This window comes from Buceros rhinoceros, unplaced genomic scaffold (genome assembly GCF_000710305.1).
Source record: "Buceros rhinoceros silvestris isolate BGI_N320 unplaced genomic scaffold, ASM71030v1 scaffold9669, whole genome shotgun sequence".
Lineage (NCBI taxonomy): Eukaryota > Metazoa > Chordata > Aves > Bucerotiformes > Bucerotidae > Buceros > Buceros rhinoceros.
Window position 1 is genome coordinate 122,051 of NW_010429912.1, and position 26,152 is coordinate 148,202.

The window sequence follows — 26,152 nt, forward strand, 5'->3', positions numbered from 1 at the left end:
TTGAAAGATGTACTTAAAAGGTTACTTTGACTTCATATTTTATTTCTGCAGGTCTTCACTGGGATTTTTACAGCAGAAATGATCTTCAAAGTAATTGCCCTTGACCCCTACTACTATTTCCAGCAGGGCTGGAATATTTTTGACAGCATAATTGTTATTCTAAGTCTGATGGAACTGGGTTTGTCCAGCATGGGAAACCTGTCTGTGTTACGCTCCTTTCGACTGGTAATGGTCTTATCCTGTTCTTACCACTCTTCTTTTTTTACATATAACCTCTGACATGAATGCTACATATTTTCTTAAAAACGCATCTACCGATAAAGGCTTTAATTGTTGCAAACTGGTGATCAGTACGTGACACTAATTATAGGCTGCAGGATAAATGGAATTGTTCCAGATATACATCGGGATAAATGAAAACATAATTTGATTCCTTCTAGCTGTGCCAGGTACTTGTAGCACACTTAAAATGTTTGAGTTCTACTTGGAAATGAAAATCTGCCATTTTATACCTGCGCACCTGTTAGCATAGTCAGCAGATAATTGATCGCCCGAGAAACGCACCAGCCAATAATCTCTTGTTTTAGGAGTTGTTATTCCTAAATTATGTTATAAACATGCCACTGTGCTTTTAAATGTTGTCGAAAGAAAATATCTTTGAATTATTCACGGAGTGTTGGGGTTTTTTTTGCTAAATCTGATCAGCATAACATAGCATCTGTCTTTCACGGGCACTCCTTAGCTGTCAGCTCCTTTGTTATGCATGGGATAGTGATATTCTATTAATGAGAGACTGTCGACATATTGGAACAGAAAAGTAGTTTCCTTGCCAGCTCGACATTTGTGTTGCACTTCATGTACCAGAATGTCCATGCTAATCATTCTGGCCATGATATGACTTCACAAATCAGAAAGACCAAGAAATTAAGCCCTTATGGTTACATTTAGCGGAAGACTTTTTTTTTTTTCCAAAATTCTCCACACTGCTCAAAAAATGCAAATTTTTCATTGCTGGTGTTTGGTCCTGGGAGTTTCCTGTCAGGTTTCGAGCGATCCCTCTTCAATAGGGCTGAAATTAAACTTGTGTTGAAAACACAGCACAAGGGCAAGGTATCATTCACATCCTTAAAATAGGTCTTAAGTGGGATGTGGGTTGTGCATAGGCTGCATGATCCTTGGCAAAGAGGTGATTTTCACTCTGGGAGCTAACAGCTAATAGCCTCTGGCTGAGGCTTGCTCTGAAACACAGAGGACTTGGTTCTCTCTTTGTGGGATTCAACCCTAAGCCCCTCTACCCCAAGATGCCTGCCGGGCTGTTTAAGTGGAGGAAAAGCAATGAAAAGAAAATATTAAGACCTGAGATTTCCTCCTTCCATACTCTCCCCACCATGGTATTGGGCAAATGAGCCTCTGAAAGCATGTCTATCTAATGAGGCAGAGCATGGTTCTAGAAAACCTAATTCTCATCCAAGAAGTCCAACTGATATTTTATTAATAGATGTAGTGAACTTAGCAGGAAGTATAGCTGAAATCACCTTCTACCACACACTCTGTGGCATTTAGCGTCTTTCACGTTTCACCCACTTCAATAATTCATTGGCTGAAATGTCTGTTGCTTCCGCGAACTGACACTGTTGTCTGTGTTTTGTTCACAGCTGCGAGTCTTCAAATTGGCAAAGTCCTGGCCGACCTTAAATACGCTCATTAAAATCATCGGTAATTCAGTGGGTGCCCTCGGTAACCTCACTCTCGTGCTGGCAATCATTGTCTTTATTTTTGCCGTGGTGGGAATGCAGCTTTTTGGGAAAAGCTACTTGGACAATGTGAAGAAGATAAGCACGACTGGCAATTTGCCACGGTGGCACATGAACGATTTCTTCCACTCGTTTCTCATCATCTTCAGAATCTTGTGTGGGGAGTGGATCGAGACCATGTGGGACTGCATGGAAGTAGCTGGGCAGCCGCTGTGCCTTCTCGTCTTCTTGTTGGTCATGGTGATAGGAAACCTGGTGGTGAGTTCTCAAGATGTTTTTTTCTCACTGTCCTGGTGGGTGTGTGCAAATTTACCCTTTTTTTCTTTTTTCTTTTTCTGTAACCTAGAAATGGCAAATCTCATGTTGCTCCATGGCTTTAATATGTGAACCAAGTTGTCACCCAGAGAAACTTGTTCATGTCCCAAACACAAAATCGCTGGTTGTTAGTTAGGAATGAAGCCTTCCTGGTTTTTGCAGAAGACCTGATAATGTTTTACTAGAAGGACATGGGCTGGTTATAACGATTTTATTTTTTGAAGTCATTCATGGGGTTGAAGGGATTCCAGATCTCTTTTCTATACAGGAGTGAATAGCCTGTGAACTGTCACTGTACCAGGAGATTTTTTTAATTTTCCTTCACTTTTGATCCAGAACGGAACTTTTTGGTCCTTTCAGCTAGCACCATGTCTTTGACTGGAGTTTTGAATGTCTTTAGCCTGCATGTTCTAGGAAGCTGTAGGTTGTGTTTACAGTAATGTCACTTGCTCACTTGCTTTTTTAATAGACTATCCCATAAGCATGGCTTACATAAGCTCTGAACCTATTAGGACTGAATTGTATTTCCCTGTTGACATCTTACGGAGCACTTTGCTGGCTTGCAGTCATTGTGGAAATGTTTTGCCTGTTCAGCTTACAGAGCGTCTTTGACATTGTGGCTCTAATGGGCTCACTGTTTATACAGAGAGTTGTTTAATAGTGGATGTGGCTCTAAAAATGCTGGGGTTTACTACCGATTGCTTTTAGTGGTTGTTTTGATATTAAGTTCCCAGTGTTTTGGTTTTCAGCTGGTGGAGTAGAAAAGTTTTTGAAAGAGCACATTGTTTTGTTTACATTAATTTGTATTTTAATGGTTTTGTGCTGAAAATGTTGATTGCAAGAGCAGGTTACATTTTATAGAGTTTTTTTATGAAAGTCAAAATATTAAACTATGATTACTCAGAAAGTGGCAGATTACTTATGGGTTTTTTCCTAACTTCCTGATTCTGTAGATTTTTATTGGAACTACATGTAGTTAAAGGAGTTGGGGCAAATTGCTACTTTCTGCATATCTTCAGGGGGAGTTTAGCCTAAGATCCAGAAAGTTAATCTCCCCTGCCATTAAGCAATGGATTAATAAGATGTGTGTGATAATCAAATCTGAAAATAATATCTGGTAAATTCTGGGGAAAATCTTGACATTTAAAGTGTTCATGGGTTATTGAAAGATGTGAATTTTCAATACCTGATACCCTTACACATTAACACTCATCAGTGTGCGTAAGTTCTGTTTAATATAAAATCTGATTCCTCAGAGATTACACTAACGTTGTCTACACATAGTTAACCGTCTATGCTCAAAAGTACTGTCCCAGATGTAAAAACAAACAGATATTGAAAAACTCTGCCAGCATGGATAAGCTGAAGTTACTGGTCAGCTGAAAGCAAAAATGCTGGCTTCATCCTTTTCAGTCAACAGGTCAGTAAGCAGCTGGCAACGACTGGTATATAGAGATGATTATTGTCTGAAGATAACTCTGAAAGAAAAGATATTGATAGGTGTATCAAGAACAACAGGTTCTGAATCAAGAGTCTCATCCAGTGTTGACCGTGTAACACAGAAATTTCATGATGGGGATTAGCAGGTAGAGAGAACTCACTTGCTGAACATCATCAGACCCAAAATGTCTGGTAGCCAAAAAGCACCATGAGCCCTTTAAAAGCAGTCTTGAGCGCTAAATCTTTTGCCTTTAACTCCATTGCAATCTGAGCCAGCAAAGTTTCCCTTTTAACCTGCTGAGATCCTTGTTCCTCTTCTGAGTTTCCAGAATCGGTTCAGATAAGAAAAAATGTTACCCTGAGGTTATCTCTCTTTTGGACTCTGAATGCTTTAATAGTCTCCAAATCACAGAATCACAGAATGGTGGGGGTTAGAAGGGACCTCTGGGGATCATCTAGTCCAACCCCCCTGGTAGAGCAGGTTCACCCGGAGCAGCTTGCACAGTATCACGTCCATGAAGGCATGAGGGAAATCCTACAGTGTTTTTCCCAGTGTAGCAGGTCTGCATACTCATCTAGATTAAATACTTTCATCTGTCATATCTGCCAGTACGGATGGTAGTGTCTGCGGTCACTTACCCAAATGCAAGGCTAAGTGTTACAGAGCAGACCTGCTCTTCAACTACTTTAAATTAAAGGCTGGTGTTGGAACAGTTACAGCCCCTGTGGTTCTGTGGTATGTTCAGGGATGCAGTTTGCAGGTCCTGCTGAGCCTCACTAACACCAATTCAAAGGAATGGTGGAAGAAAATCCAGGAAAATTAGTAAGTGCCCTTGCCAACTTCATGTTAGAGAGCAGTCCAGATGTTGAAAGGCATTTTAGTAAGTCTTAAATCTTTGGTTTGTGTTCATACATCCTGAAAATACCTTGGGCCAGTGCAGTGCCACGGAAAACTCTGTTTACTGCTGGTCAGCTGATGTTTGAGTCACCTTCAAAGCACTAAACTTTACAACATAGTTGGAAAACCATGTGCTGTCTAACTGCCTTTTGCACAATGAGGGTGTGCTGCTGTTGTCAGATGACATTTTTAGAGTCACTGAAGATGCTTTGGAGGTAAAGCCAAAACAGACAGATAATAAAATGGTTTCTCATTTGTAAGGAAGAGCTTGTAAAATTGCTAACTGAGGAAGTATGCTTAGGGTTAACTTTTACAAAGGGCTTAACATATTTCCTACGTATGTTTGCGTTACTGAGGTTAATAAGGAAAATCACGGAGACAGGAATTATTAAGAAGTTGTAGGGAGATTTAAGTAGCGAGGCAGTCCCTGGTGCCCCCTACTCTGGCAGGTCAGCTAACGTGAGAGTCAAGCGTAACACCAACCACTTCTTTTTCTCAGGAGGCAATTGCGTGTCATGGGTGCTAACAATGTGCATGAATAAAACTGACACTTCAATCACGGACAGAACAACCTTCCAGCCTCAGTGTGTGTGCATGACGTATGCTGGCCCGGCCACCCTGTTAGTCTTCTGCTGGCCACCTGGGTGAAGCCTGTTTTCTACCAGCTTCTCCTGAAATGCCACCAAGTGAAGGGCAACTCGACACAGGGCAGGAATGTTCTCACTGTCGATGCTCATGCTCGATTTGGCTGTGTGACACAGGCAGCACCCAAAAAGCATCAGTCACTGTTAACCCAAGCTAACAGCTGCTGTGCATTGACTCACCCTCAGGGCTGAGTTTCCGGGCTGTTGTTGTCTCACCTCTGCCTGATTTACATACCTCCCCTCGTACTGCCACAGCAAACCCGCCACCATTCCCCCATCCACCACAGGCTACTGATGCACTGCTGCATTTCCGTGGTGGATTTTGTCTTTCTGCCAAGTCTGTAACCGGGGAAGTGTCATCTTCAGAATTTTCCTGAAAGGTGATATATAAGGCTGGAATTGCTCTTTTAGGATCAATCCTAAGCTTTTTTTTTTTTTTTTTTAAATCAACTGTAAAAACCGGGGAAGTGTCATCTTCAGAATTTTCCTGAAAGGTGATATATAAGGCTGGAATTGCTCTTTTAGGATCAATCCTAAGCTTTTTTTTTTTTTTTTTTTAATCAACTGTCAATGGAAATGGTCTTCACTCAGTAAAATATTAATGACATTTTCTGAGAACACAAAGGCAGAAAGCACCACCAGTTTATAGCGTATCAGGCTATCCCGCAGGAAGAATTGCATAACCATTATCATTGAATTAATGAGTGATGCATGGAATTATGAAATACAAAGTTTAAGGTCTATTTATTTATGTTATGACCAAGCAGCTTACTGACAACAAATGTTTGAGAGGATAATAAAAGTATTCATGGACGTCTAGTCGAATCTGGTTAATGGAATCCATGAATTCATAGAATACCTTCCCAAAATGATGTCTAAAATACATCGCACTAAATAGACCCTAAAAATACCTGTTTCTGTCCCTGAAGTGTTGGGATGCAAACTCAGCTGTAGATACCCCCATACACATATCACTGTCTGACCGAGCCGGTATGATGCACCAATATACCAATACATGGCACTCATTAAAAAAGTAAATGAGATTCTGAGACATATCAGGAAAGGTAATTACAGAGGAGAAAGGAGAGCATGAATGTTGCACACTGATCTGCAATAGTGGATATGCAAAACACCCCTTTAACAACTGATGCTCAAGAAAGATTAAGTACTACTGGGAAAAGCAGTTGTGGGAATGTGAAGTTAATGAGGGGAATGCAGAGCTAGGCATGGAAGGAGAACACTTTAAGTGTCGGGATACTGCTCATCCCAGAGTAAAGGAGTATAAACCACCTTTAGGCTGGGATTGGAAAAGAGACTTCTGACTATCAGTGACAATGAGGGTGTTCAGGAGGGTGATCCAGCAAGACTGACTAGCCCTAAACCAGCAGCGTGTGAGATGGAACTTGATTAGTTTGTGAGGGAAACAACCTGTTTTAGCAGGGGGCTTGAATTGGACACCCAAGAGGATCTTCCAGTCCTGTCTTCCTATGGTAACTTGAGTGCCTGGCAGCAGAGCTGCTCAGCGTGGTTTGGATGACATTGGAGTTTGGTTAAATTCATTGGAAAATTTTCTTTGAAAAAGTCAGATACACCTGGAACCTTTCCTTTTATTCTACTTTCACATCTCAGGAAGCCTTGATGGATATATTTTTTTTTTTTTCTGTTTTAACATGGCCTGTGACTTTGACACTCAGAAATCTGGAAATGTCACTTTCTTGGAAAAAAAAGAGGTTTATCCCTCCATACATGTCTTTCCTACAAGTCCATGCAGAGCAGTTCCTTGAAGAGATGTTCTGGGAAAGTCCTACTAAACTCCACCAGGTTAAAATCTGTGCATTCCCAAGCTGGTCAGATGCTAAAAAAACCTCACTAGGTGTCATTCTCCACCTTTTTAACCTTTAACAGCCAAAGTCATGGCAAATTACCAGAGATCTGCAGCAGGGCAAGAAAGAAGTAAATCAGGTTATAGGGAATGTGATCAATGCATAACTTCTTAGTATTTCAGCTTCGTCGTATTCTTCCACAGGAGTCTCCCTCCCTACCACCCAAAATTGTCCTGAGCACCACCAATGCAACCTGGAGAGGAATAAATGTCCTAGAAGGAGGAGAAGGGTGGAAGGAATTGAGGGCTACTTAGCATGGATCCTGGCCTGACAAATGAGCAAAAGAGAGGTTTGGGATGGGTAGGAGTGTTTGGGTGAGGAAGAGAAGTGACTACAGGTATACATGAAGCTTAGCCTATGAGAAGAAATTCTCAGCAATTTCCTGTCCTGAATCACATTCCTAAGTGACAGACCCTAAGTGACATAAGGAGACATTGGGTCCCATGCGGTTACCTAATCCTTGCTAGCTATGGCTGTAATCCCACGGTTGGGCAAAATCACTTCCTAAGCATGTCTGCGAATTTGTGTCTATCCAGATCAACACCTGGTTTTTTTTTAACAAAGTAAAGGAATGTGATAGAAGTTTAATTCTGATTGGCTTTGTTTGGTGTTTGCAGTCGAGAAAGCAGAACAAAAAACTCACAGAAGAGGTGGCTGTGATGTACAATGTGAGATGGGGATGCCTCTTGGGTTGTATGGTCTTCAGCATGGCGGCTTTGTTTCTACACAAAACCATTTCCCAGAGTTAATTACTGAGAGCTACTACACGAGCACCATGATCTCTAATCGAGGAACATTGGACAGAGTGTATCTGGCCTCTTGTGTTGGAGAACTGGTAGCCCACCCTGCCATCAGCCGGCTGGTTGCATGGGAGTTTCAGAGGCAAGGGACCATCCCAGCTGGAACTTTGTGGTCAGCACAGGGTGTGAAGAAGTTTAATAATGTGGAGCAAGATGATCTTTTGCATTTGTTCTCTGTGACAGCAAACGTTCCTGGGCACGTTTAATTTGTCAGTGTAGAAGTAGCCATAAAGGCCTGTCTCACCCAATACTGATACTTCTCCATCTCTGTGAATTTCTCAGCAGATCACAACTAGGCTTGAAAGAGGTTTATGGTAATGTGTCAGATTTTCTCTTTGTTTAAATGAAATGGATATAGAGAACTATCACTGTCCCTTGTGGTAAAATCACAAGTAATAGGAAAATAGCTAGGCATCTAACAGGTAAAAGGGGATTACAGCTTCACATTTCAAGAGCTCAGACAGCCAAAGCTTATTATGATGGTCAAAGAAGGTCTGCAGATGAGATGTGTATTTCTGCCTGACATGATAGGACTGTCACTGAGGGAAGCTACATCAAGACTCTGATGCTTTTAAAAGACTTGGAGCATTACACCAGGGGGTTTCAAAACCGTGAAACTTTTTACGGGGTGGTTAGGAGTTGCTTTACCTCCAAGGAATGAGGCCTCATTTGCTGAGATTGTGCCAATAAATGAATGAAAATGGAACGCTGATAACATATGATAACACTTTTCCAGCTTCCTTTTCAAATTATGTGCAAATCCAGAACAACTGAAGCCCCATTTCCATGGTTCTTAGAGAAATGTAAAACTCAGGAGTTGCAGTGAGACTTGCTGCCCTGAATCAAGTAATTATATTTGCGTTTACTGACAAACGTACTCTTATTCATGGGGGCCACTGAAGACATCCACTCTGTGAATAAATGTTAATATCCTTGGAGGAAAATGTAGTGTTTATATGGCATATGATGATTAATATAAACAAACTGGAATTCTAAATTATTGTGTGCCTTCTGATTGAAACGACTAGGCTAGATCTGCTTGTGAGAAATTAAAGCGAATTTGGGGACAAGCTGTTACAAGCCCAAGTTACAACTTTTTTGGTTTTAGTTTTGTAGTTTTCAACCCACAGTGCAGGTCTGCATCCTCAAGCTTTGTATGTTGTTCTTCTATCACCAGGCTGGTACTTTCCTTGGTTCCACTGGTTCCACTTCTTGCACAACGGATGCAAGCGGGTATAAGATGCAACTGTACAAAGTTAGGGAAGAATGGTGTTTTGCCAGGATATGTGTATGCACAGGAGAATCAAGGAGAAGTTCAGGTTGTCTAAGTCTTGCATGAGCACTATCTTCCCTTCGCTCTCTCTGCACCCCCATGTTCACATCCTGGAAGCTGTTGCTCACATTATCTGCTCTTTTGGCAGCTCCCAGCATTCTGGAAATGTGTGTTTGTGTTTTGGTTACATCAGCTGAGAAGGCCACTAGACAAACAGGCAAGAATAGGCACGTCAGCAAGAGTCATCATCAGGACACACAAAATCTGCAAAGCGGTGAGCGGGGTTTGTGGGGAGTGCTGTGGAGGAGGAGGAGGGCTCATCAGAAAGCTGCAGGAGCCATAATGAGATCTGAGGAAATACTGGAGATGGGAGCTGCAGAGTCAGAGGTTCTGGAAGAAGCCAGGGAGCCCAAGGGATCATTAGCGAGAAGTGGAAGTGTCATTTCAGAGTGTCTCATTATCTTGGACACTTATATAAGGGAGACAAATTTTCTTTCTCAAGTCAGGTGCAGCTTTGCAGAAGAGCAGCCCAGAAAACATGAATAAGCACATTTGGGGACACAAGCCAAATAGAGGCAAAACAACTGTCAGCATGGGACCATCGTTTTTGCTTCTACCGATGGATGCCTACAGCTGGCTGCAGGTACAATTAGTGTGACACTGGAGACTTCAGACCTCAGAGGAAAGTAGCTAAAACCCAGCCCATTTCCCAGCTTCTCCCATCGTGTTTTTCATGCTAACTCCGTGCATAGTCCATGTATCCCAAAGCAATTTTTGCTCTTTGTACTCCGCAGCGTCTGGGAAGCTGAGGACCCAGACAGCTGATGAACCAACATCTGTCTATTTCTAAATATTAAACATCGTTAAGAGTAATGGAAGGTCCACCAGAAACAGGGATTCCTCATGTGATGAATCAAAAAGATAAATACTGACATCAGCCTTCAATCAGCCCAGTGGCCTCTGATGATTTCTAGCAGAGATGGAAAGCTTGCATCCTTTCAACACAAAACTTTTGCCTAAGACTCCAGGCTTCAAAAATCGTGTGATTTATCAGTGCCCACATTAATGACAATCATTCCACACTCATGTGTAACCCCAGATGCTGCTGCTAAAAAGCCTGGGGAAATTAAACTCAGGATATTTATGATGGTCCATCCAAGATTGCTGCGTTTCAAAAATGCCATTGTATGGTAGATTAAGTAGAGTCCATTCAAAGCTGGACTTGCTTTGCCCAAGAGATGTGAAGGAAATGCACCTGAGAACACTTGGGAGGAGAAACTGCTCTCAAAATGTACTCCTAAAAAGTAATCTGCTTCCTTCTGTCACTCCAGATTTATGAGTTTCTGTATCCTGCCACAGGCTCAGTTGTTTCTTCTGAAGAGTTGAATCTTGGCACTTGGTGACTAAATCTGAGCAAACATCTTGTATTAAGGAAAAAGTGTGTTCAGTTCCTATTCTCAAGGTACTCTGTGGTGTCCAAGTTGAATATATGCTCATACCTGCTGATCTTTTCCCTGCAATATCCACCCATAGAAAGGTAGCTCTTTTTAAATAAAAATACTCAAAATCTTAATAATAGTTGGCATACAGAAGAGGAGCGAGCTTTTGCTTCTGATGCAGCTCAGAGGAGGCTGAAAACAAATGCTGGACTAAGGCTCTTTCTTCATCTGTGAAATAAGGAATTCCCAAAAGCAATAACACAAACCAGATTCATTGGTGGGCCGTGACAGATTTTGGTGCAGATTTTCATCAGTAGAATTATAAGTAGTTCTTCTTGATCTGTAAAAGTGTCACTGAGATGTATCAGAGAGAAATAAAATCTGATCATAATGCCAGTGCTCTTCCATAGGTGTGTATATATAAGGGATTATGAAACTATCTCCATTAACCTTTATGGGTGTGAGATGACTTAGAAATATGGAGGAAGAATGCTAATACATTACACCTGCCCCTTGGAAACCATCCTTATGTCTTGTGTTCTAATTGTGTTTCCAAGTCAGAGAGACTTCTCTAAGAATATTGCTTAGACGTTACTCCATGATACGAACTGCTGACAAGATGAAATATTTTTAAGAGGATTCACTATAGACCTGTACATATATATACTTCATTTGTGAAGATGATTGTATGTTAGATTGTATGTTGCAGTTTGATTGTAGCCCAGGGACTGAAGAAGAGCTGAGTTTTCAAAATAAAAAATGCAGCCTGTTAATATAGTAGGCATCGGTAGGATAAAATACTGCCCATTTTTTGTACTGCACCTGTCCTTGGTTAACAGTGTAAGGAGGCTTTGTCAGTGGTTAGGTTCTTGCTAACAGCAGGGTAGTTATTAAAAATCTAGAAGACACTGAGTCAAATTTAATTGGACAAGGGTGTGCAAAGGTAAGTACATCTAAATGTGTCTCTTTTTATTAAAGTCACTGTACGAGTTGTCTGGATGTCATTGAAAGGGTAAATACAACAGAATTCTTCTTAGTGCGTGTTGAGGGAATGGCAAGGTTTTAACGTTAATACAGATCAGGTGGTGCAAATGTAATACATTATTCTTTACTTCTAAATACCTTATACTTAGGGTTTTTTGAAATGAATCAGTTAAAATATTATTTTTCCCCACAAAAACTAAGCAGTGAGCAGTTCATTCTAAGAGTTGCCTCTAGAAATAGCTTGTTAAAAGGAATATGTGAAACAATCAGCTAGTCACGACAGCCCCAACCTTCTTAGGAGGTGTATGGTATTTAAAAGAGACTGGAATTTCTCTCTCCCATGTACAGTGCACATTTATACCTGTATTTCTCCACCTAGCATGTACGTGGTCTGTGGAGTTCCAAGGAAATATGTTGAATACTTTTGGAAACTAAACGTAGCACACAGGATTTGATAGCGATTTCCTGCCCTTTGGGATCTTATTGGACAGTTAGAAGTTCCTGCAGTCGAAGAGGTCCTGTCTTTGGTCTCCTGCTACCATCCCACATTTCCTCTTGTTCCCCAAAGTCAGCTTGGCTGCCACTTACTCCGTTATACTCTAAATCCAGTAAAACCACTGGCCCCCATTTGCTGAGGAGAATCTCCAACAGATGCGAATCTGCTCCACCGGTTTTGTATTCCTGAGACAGTGCAAAGGAGAGGAGAATCAAACCTGGTTTTTCATCCTTCTTAACATTTTTATTTCTTTGCTGCTATTTAAGTTTCTTTTGTTCTATTTCCCCATCTCTAGGTTCTATGTCTTACCTTTTCTTCTTGTTTTGTTTGGGTCATTCCTGCCTAGAGTCTTGTTTAAATTAGTTCTCATTGACTACAACCCAAACCTGCTCTTCCTTTATTTTTCTTCTACCTAAATTGTATTTTCTTTCTTTTGGCTCTGGCCTTGGTTATAGTTAATTCCTTCTTCGACATTGTCGCATTGCCATAGCCTTCCTAGTCTCACGCTTTGAGCAAATCTCCTTCTTCACCATTGCTTTGACTTTCTGCCTTTCATGACATCTGCAAGCTCCATCTCGTTGTGTATCTTGACTTTACCCTTCCCAACTCACCAGCAAATTCCAAGTTTCTCTCCTGAAGCCATTTGAAATTCTTGTAATTATTTCAATGCAAATGTGGTTTTATTTTTGATCAAGCCAATTTTTTACAAAAGCTTTGCTGTCTGTGGTTCACAGTCATATTTTCTTGTGAAAAGAGTACATGCAAACTGATCTTAAGGTTTGGATTGAAGTATACTTGATAGTTTCCATGATAAATTTTCATGGAGATGAAAAGAGGCACCTACATTCGGGATGGACGTTTCTCAATGTCTACTCTCAGTTCATCCTCTTTCTGCCTCTGTTTGCTGTCTCCCCCCCAACACCAGTTCCCTTCTCTTTCTGGCCCCCCTCACATATATGTATTTGTTGCAGCTGCACGACTAAGAGCGCTCTCATGCTCCCTGTGCTACAAACTCCTTTGTACAGGTGTTTCTTCTAGGACGACTTCCATCTCCCTTTCCCTCTCCTGTGATTCTCTTCTCTCCTGCCTTTAGATGTCTTGACGTCCCATTTCTGGGAGGTTCAGCCGGTGCAAAACACCTGCTGAAGTGTCTCTGCTTGAAAACATAGACAGGTGGCTGCATCTACGAACTGACTAGGCGTGAACTCAAACATTACGAGTGTCCCTCCTCTGTCCTGGTTAACACATTCCCCAGCTGCCCCGTCCCAGTTGGCGCCCGGGCATTCAGCGGACTGCCCTGGCTGGGAACAGCAGACACGAAACAATCCTGCCTGGGGGAAGAAGTGAAGAAGTGAGGTCAACTGCTTGCCCTCAGGGATGGAGAACAGGCCTTGGCTTGTCTGTTTACTACCGCAGATGCAGTTTTTAGATCATAAAATGGACTAACTGCCTAGTTCATGTTTCCTTTCTTCTATCTATCAGACTGGCAGTGAGCATAAACTCATAATAATGTTCTTATGAACAACTTACACCACCAACTTTTGCCTTTGCTTCCCCGATTTTATGCCCATCTTGCACTAAAGAAGGTTTTAAGCAGACCATTTTGCTGGGATTTCAGCCAGGCATGCAGAATATAATGAATAAATAAAATAATTTTCAAATTCCCACATCAGCAAAATTCCTTTGTATTTCCTGATACAAGAATGTAGTTAGAGATGAGGTCATCGTGTCTGGAAAGAAGAGTTTTCTTCGATTATGCAGTTGAGCATAGACTTGATTTGAAGGATGCTGGTAGCCAGTTCTCCATGAAGGACTTTTCTTTTGTTTTTACTAAGGCTTCTCTGCAAAACACAGCTCAGAGCCAGCTTTATCCAGAAGACACACACTGCAGGGAGAAAGGACATCTACCTCCTTCCCTTCCTCACAGAAGAGCAAGGTTATCTCCCTGAGGCTTTAGGAAGTACTAAGAAACCTGCAGAAGTAGCTGCAGCTAAGCCAGGGCCCCAAGCGGAAAAGCTGCTGACTGGGAACACCATGGGAGCCAGGAGCAGATGATGGCAGAGGAAGTGGGTCACCTTTTAGGACAACAGCGAGGTGTGTGTGTCACCTCTGCCTTGCAAATAGAGGGTGGTCCCATTTTGGAGACGTAATGGGCACCACTGCTGGTAAACCCTCCTGCCCTGTTTCCTTAATGGAAGATGAGGTTTTGTCCTGCCTTTGAGTCATCGGTCTGCTCCAACAGAGCGGTGTGAAAGCTGCAAGCCCAGCCGTGTGAAGGCAGGTGATTTTGTACTGTGCAGAATGGCTAGTAGAATCTATTTTGTAGCTCTTTTGTACCTTTTCTGGAAGGAGCCCTCCTGGCTGGAGCACAGGTCTGTCGGTCTGTACTGCCCTCCCTGGAACCTGCACTTGCAGAATGTAAAAAACCAGAACCTCCTTACACCTCCAGAATTCACTAAATAGGAATCCTTTTCACATTTCGCTTAACAGGAAAGTGTGATTCCGTGATGCAACCCAGATTATAATATCAGACCTGGGAAATGGCTTGGAAAGTAACATTTTAAAGGAAATAGTGTTCCTCCTGCTGTTAAAAAAAAAAAAGTTAATATTAATTATTTCTTGACTCTGATTTAATTTTCTAATCTCTGGGCCTATCCTTATATTAATTTTGCTTTGCTGTAATGTATCGCCTGCAGGGAAGTCATTACTTACTGCAGCCATTATCACTGGTTTTCTTTCTGTTATTTCATTTCCAGAATTTGTTTTATCCTTTTGGTTCTCTGTGGCTTATCTTTCCCCAGCTGTTTTCTCCCATGTGTGGCTGGGAATTACCTCTTTTTCTTGTTGTCCGGTTCTGACTGCCCAAGCGACGTGATGGCCTGTAGATGACTGAGTGCAAAACTTAGCACAATCTTTGGTCACACCTGGATGTCATTCTTTCAGGGGAGTGTAGAATTTGAATTTTAAGGTGATGACTTCAGGGATCCCACTCTGCCTTGACCAGGCATTGTCCTGCGTGTGAGCCCAGCCATGCAGGGTTAGGGCTGGTGTGGTCTCCAGGTAAAAACGAGAGATTAAACTCTCCAAATTAGGGGTTTTCTCTTGCTTCTGGTTATTGTATAATAATTGTTAGAGAGCTGATGAGATGGTGTTTGCATATGAGTAGTGAAAATATTCCAGGTTTAATATGAGTGTTTCTTACCTATCGTCACTCCTTGCAGGGAGCGGCAATAGCAAAAGACTCAAGTATGTGCAGTCAGTCCAAGCCTGCACAGTCTGTCTTGCTCTCTAATTGTGTTGACCTCCTCACTACCATGACAGCTAAACATTTTTATTGACTTGGCACAATGGCAATTGTCTCTTGGCTTGTAATCAGTAAACTTTCTGTAGTTTCCCTAATGCTTTTGGGCTATATTGAGCCTTTAACGTCCAGAACAGCTGTCTTGCCAGGATTGGTTTGCAACTGGACTTGTCTGATAGCACGTTTTTTTCTGTCTAGACAGTTGTTTGAGAAGTCCACAGCAGCTCTGATGGAGCTTTTGCTAACGCTAGTGAATTAGTGTTATTTTGATATCTGATGAAAAACCTGCGAGAACACGTTTGTTTTTATGCTGTGGCTTTAGTAGTGGAAAGAATTTACCTGCCTTCACTAGCCACCCTACCCTTCTCTCTCATATAGGACTTGGAGTCTAGGATTTTCAGATCAGGAAGCACTTAGCTTCCAGAGACTGGTCTTCTGATACTTCTAAGAAACTTATTTTCAAAAAACGCTGAAAGTCATCAGCTGAAAAAGAAAAATCTAAATAAAATTCAGCAGGTCCTGAGCAGCCCTTAGAGTGGTACAGTTTGTGTGCACTTTTATACCCATGTAGGTGGTTAACAAATGAAGGACTTACTTAAATATGAGGGGTGCACCAGGTTGTGGTAAGAAGTATCATGGGTTTACCTCAGATCTGTGTTTCAGAGTGACAAGGACATAGGTCCCCCGCTTTGCCTCCTTTCAAGCTGCTGCAGATGCTGGAGGTGAAGAAAGACAGAAACCAGTGGCCATTTGTTGTGAAATGGGAGCTGGGGAAGTGCCAGCCTCTCCTCCCAGTTCAGCCACCCGCTCTGAAGAGCTGTTTTCATCCTGTGGTCCAGCGTGTCAGCAAGAGCAGTGTTGATGTGGTAAACTTTGGCCTGTCTCCCCCTCTCCATAGGATGTACCTATGCCAGGTCTGACATACCTCGGTGCTAGCGCAATGTTATAGCTTCTCTGAAAGCAGGAAGAGATGAATGGCAGCTTAAAATGACCTCAGAAAATTCTTATGTGACACAAAGGTGCTGTGAAGTGTAATTAATGGGCTTAATCTACCCTTCCATTACTCAAGGAGATTTACTCCCTAAAGTGGCAAGAACAGCACCAAGAAACCTGCCCTATTAATTATACATGCGCCTTTAAACTCCGAAGCGAGAAATAGGGTGACCGTTCCCACCACCCATGCACACGCCATCGAGCATGGGCGAGCACAACTGCCATCCAGCATCACTTCTCTGCCTTGTACTGCTTTAAGACAGAGGCTGCACAAGAGGCCACTGAAACAGCGGGGAAAGCATAACGTCACTCCCCAAAGTGGTCATCAATACTCCTAGTCTCATGGTAAATAACACAAAAACACTAATGCGATGGGGGGATATTTATCTCACCCAGTTTCTGGAGCTGACTGTGCAGATCGGTACAGCTGTATCGGCCCCTCCACCTATTCTTCACAGTCAAAGGAGAAGAAAGGCATTTTTACTCCTTCATTTCACCTCACCTGTGCAGCCATCAGTTTTAGGATGGGACTCACTGGGCTCAAGCTCCTCTGACGATACGGATTGGATCTAGCTTGTCTATAAAGAGAACCCTAGATGTCTTCCACTCTCCTGAAGAGAGAGTGAGTCCAGCTGTGCCCCAAGGCTGAGCTTTTCAGGCACTCTGTGAGCACTGTTCTGCACAGACAAGGGAAAGGCACGTGGTAGCTGGGAGGCTGGGTGAAAAATTAGGCCTTGCTCCCTCCTCCCTTATGAAAAATTGAACTAATTCACATGAAATCACTGAAGTTAGAGCCACTTTTGTAATGGCATATGAAAGAGTTATTCCCACCATATTCTATTTTTTTCTTTCCTGTGGAAAACGTATTCTCTCATTACAATTATAAAGTAGTTTAGAGATTTTACACTGGAAATAGGCTGAATTTGGTGCATTGCTTTTATTATATTTCATTTTCTAATATATAAACAGACAAGTCAGTTATTTCACAGAACAGATTAACAAGGAGTTGATGAGAAAAATTCCTGTTGCAACAAACTGCCTCACAAACCTCTCATCTACAAGTGCTAGCCTGCCTTGTAGGATCAAACACAGTCCACTTGGGAAGTTGTACGGCTGCAAGGCAGGAAATCCCACTCCCCATTTCCATGTGTTTTCCTAGCTGATCTTGGGCGAGAAACATTAAGGACATCGATCCCGCTCCAACCTGTGGCTTCTCCCACCTGCCCCTGGCCACAAGGGCCTCATGCCATACTTGTGGTATCATGATCATTTTGACAGCAAGAAACTAAGCTATCACAAGAATGGGATTATGAGATTGACAGGATAAAGAGAAACTGGGCTGGGAGGATATAAGCCTCTTATCCAAGGACAAATAGCTGAAATAATAGAAAAGGGAATATAGAAAATAAATGATCATGTAAATTGCTTTTTGCAGGATCTCTCTCTCAATACACTTTGCCCTGGGGTGAAAATGTACCAGGGATTGGAAAATACATTTCCAAGGAAAGAAATAATCCTCCAGTAATAGAGAGATGGACCGGATGACCTATTACTGCATTTCTCTGTCTTAAACTTAGATCTCACACTTCCTTGGTGCAGTGAAAGCCCCTTTATGAGCAGGTTTTTTTGCGGCTTCATGGATTTGGCAACAAAATAAAATAATTGCTACATATTGTATTAGGATTGCTACAAGGCATCAAGGTCTCCAAAGAGAAAAGTGCATCTTTCCCATCCGTGCAAGCCAAAGAGTGCAGACACCTACTGCTGTCTGAAAACTAACAGGAAGAAAATCAGTCTCCTCCACTGGTCAGAGAGTGCCTGAAGAGCTTCTTCCTGGTCTGTGTCTAACAGGCACTGCTGGAGAAGTGGGTTTGAATAGATTGAAGTGTATTGTTCCTGTGTTTTCCCACCAAAACAGTATTAAAGGAGTAGTTGATGATCCTGGCAGGCACCTAACCATGCTGCTGTGCCTCTATGCAGCTGGGTGACAGCAGTGAGAATGCACTGCCACAGAGATACGATTGGGTTTAACCGCTTTCTTTTCTGCATGGCACTTCACTGATGGGACACATTTTCTGCTCTGGATCCTGATGTTTTAGAAAAACTTACTTAGCTGGCAGCTAGGAGATTCTTCTTCTACAGGGAAGAAGGTCTAAGGTCCGTTATAGCTGTTCTCCACTGTCCTTCCTATCCTCCATTCCTGCAGATGAGAGGACAATACACATCTGCAGTTGTTAAAGGGTTCAGTGCATTTGTGAGCAAACAAGTGCTCGTGAGAGCAGCTGCTGAGCTGCTCTGCTCTATGAACATCCCCCTTGCAAGGGTGGTCCCAGTTTTGATTCCAGCCTACTAGGGTTTGTCCTGTGTGGTCTGGTTTTAGTCGCTGCTCAGTGTGAAAGTTCTTTAAAACTTCATGCAGAGGAAAGGGCTTCAAAATCAAGCTCACTTGTTTTGTTGGCAGTGTGTGGTCAAGATAGATCCCGCTGCAGTAGAAGCCAGGTGGATGAGCTCCCGAGTTCCCCTGCAGTTAAACAAGATAGTAGCTGAGGACCTCATTTTGAAGATGGCTTAACCCTACCATTGAACCTGTGCAGGTGCAACACCATTCTTGCTTCCAGCTAAATGATACACAGAATTATTTTCACTCTGCTAAGAAATGGCCTTGGACTTCCCAGTGGGTTTTCAGCCTTTATTCAGTGCAGCGCTGCGCAAGGTGCCAAATGGCCTCTGTCTGGTTGACAGCAGTGAGAGTGCAGGGCAGTGAATGCGTTGCTTAATCAATTCACAGGAGCACGGGAGGACTGCAGGGCTCCACGGTGCTTGACTGGATGACAGGTGGAAGGTTAAATACATAAAGATTTACATCCCTCTGTTTGCCAAATCAGGGTAAATACAACAATGGGAAGGGAAATGAGGGATTAGTTGCAGACTTTTGCTCCAAAAGCATTTTAACTTAGAACCACAGAAATATGGAACCATTTAGGTTGTAAAAGACCTTTAAGATCATCGAGTCCAACTGTTAAGCCAGCACTGCCAAGTCCACCACTAAACCATGTCTCTAAGTATCACATCTATACGTCTTTTAAATACCTCCAGGGACTATGACTCAACCATTTCCCTCAGCAGCCTGTTCCAATGCTTGATAAGCCTCTTGGTGAAGAAATTTTTCTTGATATCCAACCAAACTCTCCCCTGGTGCAGCTTGAGGACATTTCCTCTTGTACTATTGCTTGTTACTTGGGAAAAGAGACCACCACCCACCTTGCTACAATTTCCTTTCAGGTAGTTGTGGAGAGCAATGAGGTCTCCCCTCAGCCTCCTTTTCCCCAGGCTAAACAACCCCAGGTGCTCCTCATAAGACTTGTGCTCCAGACCCTTCACCAGTTTCATTGCCCTTCAGCAACACAGTTTGCAGATATATTTTCAAAGAGGGTTTGATGAGGAGAAGTCATCTGAAATTGTAATTGCAATCTGAAAGTGTTTGGTTTTGTCCTGTGTTGGACAAAACAAAAGGAGGCAATGGAGCTGCAGCCCACCCTGGCAGCATATGTGGCTCCCAGCCTCCACCATCAGCCCCTGCCTAGGGCTCCTTGAGGAGGAGGGGTCCTTACAGCAGCCTAATTTCTCCCCGTGACTGGGGAGCTAGAAATTAGCTTCACAGCTTCACACCTCTGTGCTCTTCACTTGCTGTGACACCAGAATTGTTGCAGCACTTTGCACAATGCCAGGCTTGCTACCTGTGCGATACAGCTCAGCTCAGGATGGGACGGAAACATCCTGAGCTCTCCTCTTACCTCGTGAAGGTTGTCTGGTTATAAAGATTGGCCACCACTGGCCTGGAGCACGGAGTACCAGACTGACACCAAGAAGGACTTTCTGGACACTTGGTTGTGTTTGATAAGTCATGGGCAGTGCTCTTAGTCATATGGTTTGGTTTTAGGTAGTCCTGTGAGGAGCAGGGATTTGGACTTGATGACCCTTTGGTCCCTTCCAGCTTCAGATACTCTGTGAGTCTATGATTCTATGTTAGTTATTTGGCCTGCTTCAGTAAGTGCCCTGCCTTTAATCTAGTTGTGAGATACTATACCCAAGCTAGCTTAGGCTTCAGGGGGCGCTGCCAAAGATGGTTCAGCTCTTAACCACATCCTGGGGTGCTAGACTGTCTCCAGCATATACAGACATCCTAGGAAAACTCCTCCACCTTAAGCACCTCGGGGAGGCACCAGGCATCAGGCTGGATGAATCTGATCATTTGTGCCTTTTAGCGGCGTAACCAGAGTCACTAGCTTTGAAAGACATTAAAATTGAGAAACCCTATCAAAGCATGTGGCGTGTCATTAGGGTAAATGCTTAACATCGTTATGCTAAAGGAGTTGGGGTTTCTTTGAGTGCATCTGTCATTTGATTCCTCACCTCAAACACCAAAAAGGTGACCTGCCTTCACAGCCTCCCTGCTTGGTGTCACTGGACAGCAGATTCCTTTTTCAGGGGATCCATACTGACATACAAATCTTCCATTGCTTTTGGAAACTGAATTAGTCTTCAGTTTGCTTTTACTTAAACTGAAAGCATTGTGTTAGCAACTAGGAGGACTGGATATTATTAGTAACCTTTTACAGGAAATGTGGTGTGTCATGGTTGAGCATGTATTTTTCTGGAAAATGCAGTCTACAGTGAAATGGGGGGAATAAGTAAACATAAAGTGCTTATACAGCAGTTCACTCTGTTTGAACGCCCAGCAACAGAACTCTGAGGTTACTTGCTCATAAAGGAAGGAGGGAATGATATTTGAGATTTATTTTGGGCTAAAAGCATGGAGTGCAAATAGCTCTTTGTGCAAAATGTCAGCTGCATTTCTGGGAAGCAAACAACATTGCCTTAATAATCCATGGTAAATAACAACACTAAGAATGTTACCACCTATTATATACACCTGCAGGTGTATCTGAACAAACTTACGTAACTGTAGTTTGACATTCAAAATAAATACAAAAAAGTAAAACAAGGCATTTCGAACAAGTTATTCTGTGAACGGAAGAATTAATGAGGTATAGGATGCATTTCAGCTTCAGGTAACAAAATCTGGGTGCTTACAATGAGGTATTCATGTATGGAGAAGACATTTGACCCACCACTATGGTCTGCGTAGACCTAGGGCTTGACTCGGTTTTGACTAGTACCACTGGGGATACTGTATCCATCCTGACTTCCAGTGAGACACAGGTCTTCCATAATAGTGTGTCCTATTGGCCAGTTGCCTCAGGGTGACTTGGGCATGCTAGGATCAGTTGGCACTAGATCACTACGTATTGACAGATGCACGAAACCACAGCGTGTTCATCTGTATTTGGTCAGGCTCCATTGACCATGTGATTAATATCTTTTGACTGAAATGGGGCTTATGTGCTCCATTAGACCCTCGTGTTTTGGTGTCTGAGTCTGGAGGCAGCTGCCATCCTTGATGAGTGATTCAGTTCCCTGTACGCCACCAGGCTGTTGCCTGCTGCAACACCCTGTCATGCCCTGGCTGGAAGGTTTAGAAGGACACGCATCTCCTGTAGGTCTGGTGCAGATGTCTCAGATAACCTCAAAAAACAGCAGACACCTCTGCTAAGGTAACTGAAATGAACCTATGAAGTCATGGGGATTTTTATTCTGTATTACTTTATCCCCTGCCTTCCTCCAGCTCCTTCCCATGTCCCAAGGTTGCTCCTGGGAAGGGGACACATGCTCTAGTTTGTTCCAAGCTCTTTCTGCACAGGTAACCCAGGCAGTGTCTCTTCTTTACATACGTACTTATTTCAGGACACTTGGGCAACGTGGTCATGTCTGAGACCCCATCCTTCTACCAACCTTGATTGAAAATGCCTAAATTGATGCTACCAGTGACTCGTTCACCAATGGGCTCCCACTTGCTTGGGAGTATATCCAGTTCTCTGATTTTCAACCAGCTATCAGACAACACCATTTGCAGAACTCGAGTGGGATACGAAATGAACGATCGGTTCATACCAGACTGCCACAGTGATTAAGAGAAACCCACACAGGCTGTGAGTGACACTCCAGCATGATGGACCAGAAAAGAAACAATTAGCTTTAATCTCACTTTACTTTAGAGCAGAGTAGTGCTCAGTGCAGCTATAGTTTATTCAATAGTTCGCAATGGACATGGGCATCTGCTGAGCTACCAGCTGCTTTAATTTATAATCAAGGTGATTGCAAAGAGTACTTCGCAAAACGGTACCGACAGGACACTTCAGATGCAGTGTCAACAGAGTGATTAAGACCAGCTTTTTCAAAATTCCAGCTCATATATTCTCCAGACATAAGAGAGAACAGGGTGGGGGGATGATAGCAAAAGTTCGTCTCCTTGGTAAGGCCCAGTTTAATATAAGTATTTGTTATACTGTTTATTTTGGTCTAGCAGAATTTTTCAATTTAAAATACTGTCAGAAAGATAGAAGCCAAGGGACATACAAGTATTCTCGTAGCATTAAGAGATAACAGAGAAAATATCCTTGCAAAGGCTATTTTATTGCTAAAATGGCAGAAGTGCTGCAGCACTGATCTCTCCCTTGCAGTGCCACAGCGCTGGCACCCACCCACCTTGTACAGGCAGCAGATGAGTTGATACCAGGCAATTTGGTCCCAACTTACTTTGGGTAAATATATTTTAGCTGATATTGGATTGAGTCACCTTTGCCCCATTCCTGTCATCCCAGACATCTACCTCTGGGGTGAGCTTCTTGCCCTTGTCAATCAGCACAAAAGCTGTAATTCATTCCTCCTCAGACCACGAGCAGGTGTAATGTTCCGTACACAACAAGTGGTGATGGGCCTGCAACATGTATTCATGGGAATAGCATTCTAGAAGAAGCTGGTTTAATTTCTTGGATATAATTGTATTTAGTAGAGAAAAAAAAAAAGAAGACAGTAAAAAGATATTTAAATCATCAAATGTGTCATCCAAATGTGTAGTTGTGTCTAATCTTGTCATGCACTACCAGTGAAGGCAGACAGTTCTCTGAAGTTGGAGGAACAGTAGGAAGCCAACTTAGAGTCTCCAGCTGAGTTTGGATCTTCTGATATACCAGTGAAAATCTTCAAATAAATAGGTTTTTTTCCTTTTTTTTCCTGGCTAGTAGCAGCATTACTGGGGTGAAGCCTGCTCAGTTTTGGCCACATTAATCCTGGTCTTGATGTTTTGGTTTTGCCCGGAGGAAAAAGGTTTTAAAACTATATGACCACTTAGGTGTTCATTCACAGTCACAATAGATTTTCTAAATGGCCCAGAGGATATTTACATCAATGCTATCTGTGATAATACACACAAATGTTTAGAAATGTTTCCTTCAAAGGTCAACTAGTCCAACCCCCTGCAGGGAGCAGGGACATCTGCACCCAGAGCAGGGTGCTCAGAGCCCCAGGGGCCAACTGACCTGGGGTGGTGCCAGGGCTGCGGCTTCTCCCACCTCTCTGGGCAACCTGGGCCAGGGTCTCACCACCCTCATCATAAAAAATTTCTCAGTCATATCTAGTCTGAATCTCCTCTCTTTTAGTTCAAAACCATCTCCCCTTGTCCTATAACAACAGGCCCTGTTAAAAAGTTTGTCCCCATCTTTCTCATAGTTGCCCTTTAAGTAGTGGAAAGCCACAATAAGGTCTCCCTGGAGCCTTCTCTCCTCCAGGCTGAACACCCCCAGCTCTCTCAGCCTGTCCTCATAGCAGAGGTGCTGAACCCTCTGATCATCTTCATGGCCCAACTCTGGTCTCGCTCCAACAAGTCCATGTTGGGACCAAGTCCATATGCTGGGGGCCCCAGAGCTGAACACAGCGCTGCAGCTGGGGTCTCACCAGAGCGGAGTAGAGGAGCAGAATCACCTCCCTCATCCTGCTGGCCACACTTTTCTTGATGCATCCCAGGATACAGCTGGCTGTCTGGGCTGCAAGCACATACTGTCGGCTCATGTCCAGCTTTTCATCCACCAGCACACCTAGGCCTTTTGCTGTGGGGCTGCTCTCAATCCCTTTATCCCCCAGCCTGTATTAATACCACATATTGCCCCGAGTCAGGTGCAGGACCTTGCACTTGGCTTTGTTGAACCTCTTGAGGTTCACATGAACCCACTTCTCAAGTTTCTCCAGGTCCCTATATATGACATACTATGAAATATAAGTAACAATATTCACACCGAGTAAAAACCAAAAGGGTCCTGAAAATATTCTTGCTGGAGTCTTTTTCTACATGTAAGCAGTGCCTTTCTGGATGTCGGTTAGTGTTGCAATTGGTGATTTTCCCCAGGATGGAATACTGACAATTACAGGAAATTTTATACCACCGCTTATGAGAGTATTTACACTATGTAGCTTCCAATGAAAATGTTATCCTGTATTCTCTTTCTGAGTGTTATCTTTTCTGTGCTTTGGAGGTGTTGGGGCGGGGGAAGGGGAATGTTGGAGTGTGTTATTATCCGTCCTATACTTCTGCACCTGAAACTGATGTGTTTGGAAATGTCTGCAGACCTCCTTTTCCTACCGAAACCACCTCTACTTAGAGGAAGTTCCACCAACGCTGGTGGCGTTACCATGGTGCAGATGAGACTCAGACTCTTCTTCTTCCAAGACCAAACATTCATCCTCCACATTTAAGGGTCATTCATGTCCTTTTAACTTTATTTGTTCCAGGTGCTCAACCTGTTCCTTGCCTTGCTGCTAAGCTCTTTCAGTGCTGACAACCTCTCAGCACCAGACGAGGATGGGGAAATGAACAACCTGCAGCTTGCTTTTGCTCGGATCAACAGGGGTCTTCAGTACATGAAACACACAATGTGGAATTTTTGCTGCAATGTCCTTCGGCACCCCAAGACGACAGCTGAAAAGAAGGCAATGATGAAGCTTGCTGCCCAGAATACAGGTGCCCTTAACAATTATGTGAACAGTCACACAACCGCTGAGCTTGGCAAAGACATGGAGAATCACAAGGAGATCCATGCTGAGGATGGAATGAATAAAAATGGGGAGAAACACCTAGGAATTACAGACGATGATTTTATGACCAACCCTGACCTGTCCATTTGTGTTCCTATTGCTGTGGGAGAGTCGGATATCGAGGAAGAAGATGAGGACCAGAGCACCTTTACGGAAATGGAGCAGGTAGGCAACTAAAATATTTTCTAGTTGCGGATTGTTAAGATGGCCTTTGTTCCCACCCTTGACCTTGATCCATGGCTCATGATGCAAACATCCTACGGCCTAATCCTGCCTTCGATATGTTGTAACTTCAGCAGAAGTTACAGGTGCATATCCAAAAGCAAAATTCAGTCTCCAACAAGAGGCATTCCCTTTCTTTGTATTATTTGTGCTTGTCTAGATTAATTCTTCTAACCAGAGTGATTAAACCCTTCCTCACACAGGAGACTGATTTTTTTTTTCTTTCAGGTGAATCATGGGAATGTTACAGAACAAATCTTAGTTTCTCTGACTATGACAGGGGATTTTCTCAGTGTGCAAAAATGGACAATGGCTTGTTTTGATTTGTGCAGCAAGAATTGAGGGCCAGGTAGTTCTCCTAAAAATACAAGGCAGAGGTTGATGTTGATAAGGCACCAGAGGAAGAGAGGAGATATGTAATCATATGTATCCAGACAGGAAAAATAGTTATTTGCCTCTTCCTTGGTGTGACACGGCAGATTTTCATTTCCCCCAGAGCATCCAGTAGTAAAGGCTGAAAATTTCTGTGTGGTTTGAAGTGTTGGAGTGAAACGGAGAAGGAAAGTCTTCATGGAAATACTCTTCCTGCTCTCCTCCCCACCCCCCTTCCCTTTCTACCCGCTTTATCTCTTGGCTCCACACACACTCTAGTTAATGTTTTCCGGACCCTCCAGCCTTGATCCAGCATCCTTTGACGCCAGCTGAGTCCCACAGAGTTCAGC

At 43.0% G+C, this 26,152-nt stretch overlaps 1 protein-coding gene across 1 annotated transcript in view; it reads left to right on the plus strand.

Annotated features, from left to right (window-relative positions):
• LOC104499353 (sodium channel protein type 5 subunit alpha-like) overlaps positions 1-25,373 on the plus strand; it is a gene marked incomplete at its 3' end in the record, with an annotated part of 107,083 nt that extends 81,710 nt beyond the window's left edge. Inside the window, exons 14-16 of the mRNA XM_010142846.1 lie at positions 52-225; positions 1,656-2,012; positions 24,906-25,373. Coding sequence (XP_010141148.1) covers positions 52-225; positions 1,656-2,012; positions 24,906-25,373 — 999 coding nt within the window. The remainder of the gene's footprint in view (positions 1-51; positions 226-1,655; positions 2,013-24,905) is intronic.
• Positions 25,374-26,152: the final 779 nt, after the last annotated feature.